The 10335-nt window shown below is 42.8% G+C and overlaps 1 protein-coding gene across 1 annotated transcript in view; it reads left to right on the forward strand.

Annotated features, from left to right (window-relative positions):
- The first annotated feature begins 1065 nt into the window (after positions 1 to 1065).
- Positions 1066 to 10335, forward strand: part of SLC13A3 (solute carrier family 13 member 3) — a 33653-nt gene continuing 24383 nt past the window's right edge. Inside the window, exons 1-2 of the mRNA XM_019539603.1 lie at positions 1066 to 1331; positions 1797 to 1960. Coding sequence (XP_019395148.1) covers positions 1096 to 1331; positions 1797 to 1960 — 400 coding nt within the window. The 5' untranslated portion in view covers positions 1066 to 1095. The remainder of the gene's footprint in view (positions 1332 to 1796; positions 1961 to 10335) is intronic.

A 10335-nucleotide genomic window follows, 5' to 3' on the forward strand; every position in this document is an offset into this window, starting at 1 on the left:
GGAGTCCTGGCTTTTTGCCAAGTGTGGACTGCAGCTTGAACAGCAACTTAGATGAAATGGGAAATGGGCAAGCAAACTGCACATGGAAACATGACAGGACCAGTAACTCCTGATTGACTGGTTTTTCCTTAGGAACTGGGAAGGATTGTCTTGAAATTATATCAGTCCATCAGGAGGCAGCTGTAAAGTTATGTGACATTCCTTTGAACGCTGGCTATTATGACCATAGGGGTTGTTCAAGACCAGGACAAATCTCTCAAGAGCTGAGTGTCATTTTTTTTTTTTGCAGCTTTTCTTTGCTAAATAAGATTTGTGGAATGTTGCCTGGAAGCAGAAAAATATTTGCATTATGACCTGCAAAATCAGTTGGAGAAACCAGAGATGTTGGCAACATTTGTCTCAATTTAGCAATAGTATGGGCAGAGGATGAATAAAATACCACCTGACTGAATTAGTCAGGGAAATCTTTTCTGTGCTTCATGGTTTCCTTTGATGGATATCTTCACAGTCATTCCACAGAGGGACTCCCTCTGCGCAGGTAGAGCTCAGTATGAAAGTTAAGGCGATTCCAGAAGGACTTGTGGTTTCTGGGGGCTGGAGGGATTAATGTGCGAGGCAGGTGTGAGTCCATGTCAGAACCCCAAGCCTAGGGAGTGGAAGAGAAAGCACAGGCCATGGAGGCAGCTGATGCCCCTCTTAATAGGGAAGAGGGTATCCGTGTTTGGAGGTTATTATCCATGTGCACATCCTACCCTGATGTGGAGTACACAGATTCCCCCCCTGCACACATAGCTCTATGACTCTGCCAAAACTCCTGAAATATACATGGATCCTAATGGGCAATCAGGTTCTGGGTCCTGGCCTGCCTACACTTCTCACAAGAGGAGCAACTACCTCTCCGTGAAGGCAATGGTCTGGGGGCTTCTGCCTCCATGAAGATGAGAGGTGACTCCTCCTCAGCCTGTTCGGCTTTTTGGTTGTCCATGTTCAGCATTCCCAGGTGCAAACCTCGTTTGTAAGTCCAGATCAATCACCTGTTCTCTTTGTTTCTTTTTGCCTCTTCAGGAGGGAAGATGTCTCTATGTGATCCTCTTGATGGCTTTGTACTGGTGCACAGAGGCACTGCCATTGTCTGTGACTGCTCTGCTGCCAATCATCCTGTTTCCATTTCTGGGCGTTCTGCCTTCCAACAAAGTTTGCCCGCAGTATTTTTTAGACACCAACTTCCTCTTCCTCAGTGGCCTCATCATGGCATCTGCCATTGAGGAGTGGAACCTGCATCGCAGGATTGCCCTGAAGGTCCTCATGCTAGTGGGTGTGCAACCAGCCAGGTAACTTTTGCAAAATACTTGTTATTACTTCATGTCTTATTTCTCCAGGCTTCAACCCTAGTTGTTTTAAAGCATGAGCTGAACCTCAGAGTAATCAAGAGAACATGGCAGCGGAAAGTCAACATACCAGCTTGTAGGCTGTAGTAAAAGCACCACGTCTACCTGCTGTTGGCTTAAACACACACTCCCTTTTCAGGGCTCCCTACTTTTATTAATTTAGGTTGTTGCAATCCTTTTGCTGGCTAGTAATGAAGAAGGGGAGATAAAATTAAATAACTGCTTCAGCCTTGTTTGAATCACATTAACACTTAATCCACTTGTACGTGCTCCCACATATTACAGGATAACCACTGACAGCTTTGTACCTATTCAGTTTATGAGATTATACCATGTGATTTTTCTCAGCTGGAACATAAAATAGACCTTACAAAACTCAGTGTTAAACTTAATTTTTCTCCCTTTCAGACTTATTTTAGGAATGATGTTGACAACTTCTTTCATGTCCATGTGGTTAAGTAATACAGCCTCCACTGCTATGATGCTCCCAATTGCCATTGCTGTTCTGAAGAGTCTCTTTGGAGAGAAAGAAGTATCTAGAGATCTCAACAAGGAAAATGAAGAAAACCAAGGTAACTCAGTCAGAGAACAGTAATGCAAACAGCAGGTACTAACTCGATGTGCAGTAAATGTGCAGTAGCACTGGCACACGCTTTTTTTAGTGACACTAATGCGCAGTAGACTAATTCTACTGCACATTAGCATGGCTTTTGCCATGATGTGCCAATATGCACTAGAATTAGTCTACTGTGCATTTAGCATCTTGTGTAGACGTATCCAAAAGGTTCAACCAGGTTGCTCTCTAATCAGCAAAAGAAAAATATATCTTCCACAACAGTTTGCTTTTGCAAGTAATTTACATGGAGGTCATTTTTTGGCAAGCAATCGTGAAAAACCACAAAACAGAAACAAAGCCCCCCCTGCAACTATTAATGGTAGGGTGAGCAATAGATGCTTCTCTCTCTCTTTTTGCTTTTCCTAATTGCCTTTGTAAGTGCTATTTGTGTTTCTGCAATTCACAAGAGGACGGGTTTTTGGATGCTGCTGATTTCTGAAACTGAAAAAAACAAGTCCTCAGAAGAATTCAGGCATATGCATGTTCTAAACAGTGTTGCAATTAATCAGTCACAATCAATGTATAGCTGTCAAGAGATATTTTAAATCCAGGCCATTTCATCATTTTCACTTTCTGAATTTTTAACTATGAACATCTTCAGGCTATTAACATTGTTCTTCCTGACTCAGTCATTCTTTCTGATTTTTAGAAGTAGTTCATTAATAAGTTTGTTCTTCAACTGTCTTTAATTCTGTTCTTAGAGATTGCTGTATTAGCATAAGTCATAAATTAGAGCTGCAGGATCACCTAAGACCAGGAGCTCACTGTACAAATATAAAATAATATGCTATTCCTGGTCTGAAAATGGGGAGCGGAAAGAGAGATAACAGTGAACAGAGCGGTAGTTCCCAAACATCATGCAAGTTGCATGATTTTCATTTAATTCTGAAGCTGAGGCTTGCAATGGAAGGGAAAGAGAAGGTTACAACAGAAATACAAAACAAAATTGCCTTGTATTTCTGATGAGGTGATAGCTAGAAATTAGCAACAGTGGAGCGGCTATGAGTCATGTGTATGCAGTAGGACAGACCTGTCTGTTTCTCTAATCCTCAGTGTATTTAGGAAATAGAACGGAGCTATGATCTGCATGATGGGCAGTGAGTTTCTTTAGTGACCTCTCAAACCTGAAGCAATATTCAGTCAAGAATAATGTTTTTGATTTGAGATCTAGATGATAAGAAGCATGGATCAGATTTCCACCGAGGTTTACCAGTTCCTGAACCTGGTCTGAATCCAGGATTGATTGTGCTTGACGCCTTGCTTTGGTTGATAATATTTTGCATGGATATGATAAAACCCGGTATAACATAAGGGGACATTTGGAAAGAACGTCACTCAATTTATGCGTCAAAGGAATAATCAAATACATTGTGCAAAGTTGGTCAAGTAAGAAACGTTGTAAAATGGGTTCTAGTTTTGTGCAAACTTTAAGAATAACTTCTGATGACATCTATGTACAAATCTTCCTGAGTACATTTTAAATACCCACACAGAGGTCTGAAGTGTGTGTGTGTGTATTTAAATAGATGTAAAATCAGACCTGTGCATATGTATTGGAGAGACAGTATATTAGGGGTTTAGTTTAAATTAAAAGTATGAGTATTTAGTTAAAGTCAAAAGTATGAGCAAAGCTGCTATAGTCTTAAAAATTTCCACGTGATTCCTTAAACATTATACATATGCTTCTGAAAAATCAAATCCATTTAAAAGGTACAGTTTTTTAATATATTTTCAGCTATTAGTTTTTCTTCTGTGAACTACACTCATTTTTTAGCTGCTTGGTCACTAGTTAAGTGTTTTTAAAATGTATTCAGATTTGTACATAGCTATCACCAGAGATCTTTCTTAAATTTTGCCCCCAAATAGAACACATTTTGGAAATATTCTTACTTATCTGATGTATGTAATTTATTTCAGACCTGTGTATATAATAGAAACAAGAGAGTGTGTCTCAGGGATATCGTTCCTGAAGTATAAGCAAAGCTGTTGTATTCTAAAAAATTTCCACACATATATGTATTTGAAAGTGATAGGAATAGTCCTAAACCAGGAAAATTTTACTCCTGTGCTTAAATTTCCTCATGCAGATATAAGATATATAAATGCTTTGAGGACTGGGGCTGTAGATTGTTAAGGAGACAAAATAGAGTTAATTTATAGTAGGTAGGTAAAATTCTATGAACTGGGTTGATAATAAGTGATTGTAGCTATGAGATCATAGAAACTCAAAGGAATAATTAGGGATTGATACTTTTGGCTCTGGATAATTGTCCTTCCATGAAATATCCAACTACTAGCTTTCAAAATTGGTTAGGCTTTCCTATGATCTCTATAGTTTTCTCTTTTGACTCTTAAGTACCTCAGGAACCACTTCATTTTAAAACTTTTTATAACCTGGCACTTCTAGTCCTGTATTCATTTCATTTGATGGCTGCACAATAACCTGCAGAGCTATGTGATAGTGAATGTATCCTGTAACTTTGACTACTTCACTGGCTCTGTGTCCACAAATCCATCTCTGCCAACTGCTTATTCTTTTAAGCGGCTTTTAGCAACCACTATTTACTTTAAAAGTTGCTTTTCTGCAACAACTGGCATGAAAGAGATGAAGGGGACCTGGCTGTAGGTGGACCCTGCAGAACCCCAGGAAGAGCAAAGTTGGGGCTGGAAGAACAGTACAGGTATGGGGCAAAAATGATGTTGGACTTGTGGGACAGGATTGATTTGGGTGTTGCAAACCAGGATTACCATATTTACTTGAAGAGAAGACGACTCCCAATAATTATTCTCTATATGTGGAAAATTTATAAATGTGTTATTCTTTAATTGTAGAATTAATAATTGTAGTTTTTCCTTGAATTTGTCCTCTTCCCACTGCTACAGCAGGGCAAATTAAATCTGAGGGGTCAGGTAGTCCCTTTGCCTTCTGCTCCCCAACTTCTCTCTGCTCTCCCTGAGCACATGAAAGTGAGAAGCAAATTTGAAAACACTGACCTAGAAATAAACATACCTGTAGGAATTTGTATATAGGGAAATTGCTACAGGTACCCGTAGACTTAGTTCCAGAATTGATGCATTTATCTCTCTTGAAACTGCTGGAAGTTTTACTACAGGTGCTCTATAAACACACTTTTAAGTAGCACATATATATTTACTCATATATAACACAATTTAAAAAAATTGTGTCTTGGGCCAAATCAGTTCCGACTTCCATTGACTGAGCAGAGCTCAATCATTCAAGCCTGTGTAGTGCTACCACGGACAAATATCTTACCTCCTGCCTCTTCAGCCTGGGGCTTCAGGGTACTCTTAAATCTGTGGCAGACAGTACATCCTACATGTAAACCCCAAGCCCAGATGCCTTGGAGTTCAGATGCCCCGAGTTTTGCTTGCCCTTATGCAAAAGGCGTAATTAGCAAGCTAAAGGAAAAGCCCAAGAGCAGTCCTCCCATCACCATAAATTTGTGTGGCTGAGATCCTCCCATTGGAAGGCTTTAGTAGACTCTCACAGGGTCAATCTGCCCACAATACAAGGGACAGACCTTCATCCTCAGCTACACTGAATCATTCAAGGCTAAGAAGGGCACCTCCCCTGCCAGGTAAGTAAAACCACTTGAGCCAAAACCATTGTTATGGTACCTCCTCTGCATGCATTACATCAGTCCAAAGTCAGAAGGCTTATAGCTTACCAAGTGCTTCATTGGGTGGGTCCCAGCAGAGACCAAGCCATGGTGACCCTGCAGTTCAGCATTACTCAGTGGTCATGTCTACATGAGACGCTACTGCACAGTAGTAACAAGTTATTGCGCAGTCAGCATCACCTAAAAGCCATTCGGTGATGCTGTTGCGCAGTAACTCTGGTTACTGCGCAGTCATTTAGTACTGTATATGTAAGTACTAAATGACTATGAAGTAGCAACTGCTCACTTAGCATCTCATGTAGATGTGGTCAGTACGTGTGTGCACTCCAGATACCCGCCCCCTGCACAAAGGATCCATGTCCTAATTAGCCCCCAGTTATGACTGGAACCACATGTTCTTGTCATTAGTCCTGGGATCCCACAAAAATTTATGTGCAGATGAGGAGCAGGGCAACCTGGTCTGGCAACCTCATGGAGGGTGGGGCCACACTAGTCATATGCGCCAGGCTAAAAGTCTAGAGTGAACTGTTTGAGGCCCCTTTTGGTGATGCTTGCCAGACATTTAAGGCTGGTGAAGGAACAGGAATCATTGGAAATGGGAAAGAAATGTACAGCTCAACTATGGGAGTGAAGAAGAAGTAAAAATATACTCAGTGTAGTAACTTACCGTAATGTGTAAAAGAAAACTGTAGTCAATGGGCACTACTATATATATCTTAGTCAGGTGGGCTGCAGTAGTCCTCTGAGTGGCCTTTTTTGGTTTTTGAATGACTCAAATGGATTCAGAACTGATCTGGTTAATTTGACCTGTAACATGAAAAAATTCTTATATAAATATAAAGATTGACCTTTTTTGGTTAAAATCAAATGTAGCATTTTTGGCGAGTGTCAGGACTGGCTGTGGCTCTCCTAGTGCCAGCCTGGTATTGCAGTCTCTCCAAGCCTGGTGCCACTTCCCTGCAGAAGGAACCCCTTTTTTTTTTTCATAAGGGCCCAAACAAAAAACCCCTCCCATTAGTATGTTTGCCTTATATGGGCCATGTGTTTTATCATCATACTTGGTGTCAGCTGCATTTAATCAGCTTATGTTACTTTTTTGGCAGCAGTTTAATGATAGACAGTGTATTTAGTGAGGTTTCATTGTATGAGAATGTAAAACAAGGGGCTTTTCCCCCTATGTTGATTGTGGGGGGGAAGAATTTGTCTTATATTTGGGTACACATGGTAATTGCCAGGCAGGAGACAGGTAGATGTGGGGATGAATTAGGCCACCAGACCTTGGGACACAACCAGAGCTCAGTGACATTTTTTGACAAATAGCAAATCCACCAGAAAAATGGAGTTCTGTTGGGGCCAAAGTAATTTGGGTTGAACTTGGTGACTGCTTTTGGCTGAAAGAGTGCTAAAATACTGAAATGTTTCTTCTCAACATTTTCAGATTTAGGGGCTTCATTTTGGAGATGCTGAAATATTCCTCTGATTTTTTTTTTTTTAAATGAAATATTTTGATTTTTTAATTTGAAAATAATTTTTAAAATATAGGTCCTTTTTAATATGCAAAGGAATAAAGAATTAGGCTGAAGGCAACAAAGAATTGTTGTTTTTGATTTGGCCCAAAACAACACGTCTCATTTTGTTTTGCCAAAAAATAACAAGTCAACATTTTTGCTTTGATTTGACCCAAGTAATTCTACCTCCCCCTATTTTATTTCTTCAGTTGCTAAACTGCAAAACCCATTATTTGTCCAGCTGTAGTCATGACCCCAAGCATGTCTATGAATAGGTGATGTTCACCACATCTCCCATTTTCCTCAGTGGTAGGGGGCCCATGACTAGGTCCTGACTAGGTGGGTAGAGAGTTCAGGTCAAGTGTGGAAAGGGTTGAGGACCGCTAACATGAGCTGAATGATATTTAGCATTATACAGAGGGTCAGCACCAGGCTGAAGTGAGATGTAAATGCTGCATATGTCTTGGGTTGGTCCTCTCTATAGTCATGGACTTCACTCATACAAAGGGAGCCTGCAGTCACCAGTAAGTTCATGTTCTTTCTTGTAATTACATCCTCTTATCATAGCACCTTGGAATTAAAGCCAGCTCGTGTGGTTTTGAGACGATTAACTTTGATTCAATAAATTAGCAACATATTAAACTTGACATTACAGAAACCCTTGGTTCACTGAGCACTAATGGGCTAGATGTCTTCAATGCCTGACTAAACAAATCCAGAGACTTTGCCCATTGTATCGTTTCCCCATAGTTCACTATGTTTCATCTTATGGGGAAATAGGCAAGAGAAGGAAACGTTTCTGAATGAAAAAGTAAGTGCGGGGAAATGTGTGTGCACAGAGGTGGGGGCAGAGGGCAGGGAGGGAGGGGGGAGAGGTACCAAGTCCGTGTCCACAGTGATCAACAAGGCATTCTGGTGTTCAGTGACCCTCATCTCAGGCCTCTGGAACAATAACATGTACAAGTCCTTTGGCAAGGGTAGCAATGTTCAGCATTAATAGCAAAAATCAAGCATAGTGGTGATCTGTGGTTCTGTGTTAAATCAACAAAACTCATTAATACCCGGGACCGTGGAAACAAGCTGGAAGAAAAGGGTCTTCTATCACCTCAGTAACCTCAGCCATCAAGGTCAGATTCCCCAGGTCATGAAAGTCCTTAAAAAGCAGTTAGACTGTGGTTTGTTGTGCAGTGTCTTTTCTGTGTGCATCTGTCAGCCTGACAGAGGCAAAGAGTATGGTTTACTGTCCTGGGTTTATCCTTAGGCTGCAGGAGCTATCACCCCCTACATTTGCCTTCCATGCTCCATATCAATCTAATTCTTCCAGCAGGCCTGCGCCACATTGATCCTGTCTCCCTCCAAGCCCCTACATCTGCCCAGTGCCATGCCAGCCCCCCATGAGCTCTATTTTTGGCTCTGACCTAGCTCCCATTCTGTCATCTTCCTGCTGCATGAGCAGTGCCAAGGAGGTGGGCAGCAGGGCCAGCAACAATCAGAAGGGGCTTTCCGTCATGCAGGGCTAAAATTCTCAGTGGGCACATCTGCACGAGACACTACTGCACAGTGGTTACTGCACATTTATTTAGTACTTGTATAATCAAGTACTAATATCAGAGTTACTGTGCAGTAGTGCTGGCGAGCACCTTTTAAGTTATGTTACTTGGCAGTAGTCTAATAATATTGCTCAGTAGTATATTAGCACTGTTGGTGCTGTGATGCACTACTGTACAATATTATTAGGCTACTATGTGGTCAGCATCTCATGTAGACGTGCCCAGTGGGGTGGAACTGCTCAAGTCACTGGGAGACAGGCTCCAACATCCACTACAGTCCCATCACTCATGAGAAATGGGCTAGAGCTGGCAACTCCGTCATCCAAATGTGTCCTTTTACTGAGAATTGCTTGGGAAGTGGGTGGAGGGACCTTGAGTTTCAAAGGTCCCCTGTACCCTCTTAGAGCTTGTGTCTGAGATTGACCTTCAGAGGAATACTGCAAACTTTGGGACATGTGGCTAAGAGAGGGCTGATGAGGCCTAACATTGTCTTTGCTGTCTGGGTAGAATTCAACTCCAGCAGGGATGTAGTCTCTTCTTGGGTGCATCCACACATGCAAGCATGTGCATTTGCAGCAGCTCAAATAGAAGTGGTGCAGATTTGAGCTGGGGCTTTTTGCTTCAGTGCATGTGCCCAGACATTCACTTTGGTGTGGGGCAAATGGTGCCACTTGGGGCAAAATAGGCCTGCCTGGTTCCTCCCAGATCTGCAGCCAGAGGGAGCTAGAGCCCAGGGCCAATACCTCTGCTGTCCCCAGCAGTACAAAAATTCTCCCTGGCAAGTAGCTCAGGGCCACTTGCTCTCAGGAGTTTCTGGGGCTCAGCCAATTGGTACCTGGGGACACTACCCCTTGTGCCAGCTGGACTGCTGAAGCAGCCGTGAGAGTTCTCTGCACCCTCCACCCACTGCAGTGGTCTGGCAGTGGGGGCTGCTGCCTGGCTGTGACCTGCTGTGCACCTGCCAGACCTGGATGAGGACTGCACAGCCAGTAGAGGCATCTGTCCCTCTGGGCCAGCTGCCAGTGGGCTGTGGCTGCAGAGTTGGCCTTTGTGCGGTACTACTGCCATGCGTGCCCCCTGCCCGGCCATCTGGGCAGCTATTGCCTGGAAGGTGTTCCTAGTGTGGTGGCCTGCTTTGAACTGTCAAAGCATGTCCTTCTGGCCAGGTGGTCAGCCGCCTCCAGCTGGGTCCAAGATGCCAGCTCTGAGCAGGCAGGGTCCTGCCACCAGCTTCCCTAGCAGAAATGCTGGTGTTCCCTATTGGAAAAATGAAAGATCCATGATAAAAAAATCCCAAAGCCACTCTGTAAAATACCCCAAAATTGATGTTCCTTCACAAGTAAAACAAAAGACTACTATATATACATAGCGAGAGTGAGAGACAGAGAGACAGTGATCAGTTGCGCAACGTTTTATTGATATATCTATAGTGTTAAAGCAATTTGGAAGCCTACCTGTGTCTCTGTCATCATAATAAAGTGAATTCTAAATACCTATATGTTTTGCTGCCCCCCCTACAGGGGCCACAGCCCCTGCCCCCGGGGCTAAATGCAACCCCCACTGCAGGGCCCACATGCCCCACCCTGCTTGCTCCCCAGCCCCCTGGACTGCTGCCTCGCCTGGCCCCATCCT

This window comes from Crocodylus porosus, unplaced genomic scaffold (assembly GCF_001723895.1).
Source record: "Crocodylus porosus isolate Cpor-Errol unplaced genomic scaffold, CroPor_comp1, whole genome shotgun sequence".
NCBI classification, from domain to species: Eukaryota; Metazoa; Chordata; order Crocodylia; family Crocodylidae; genus Crocodylus; species Crocodylus porosus.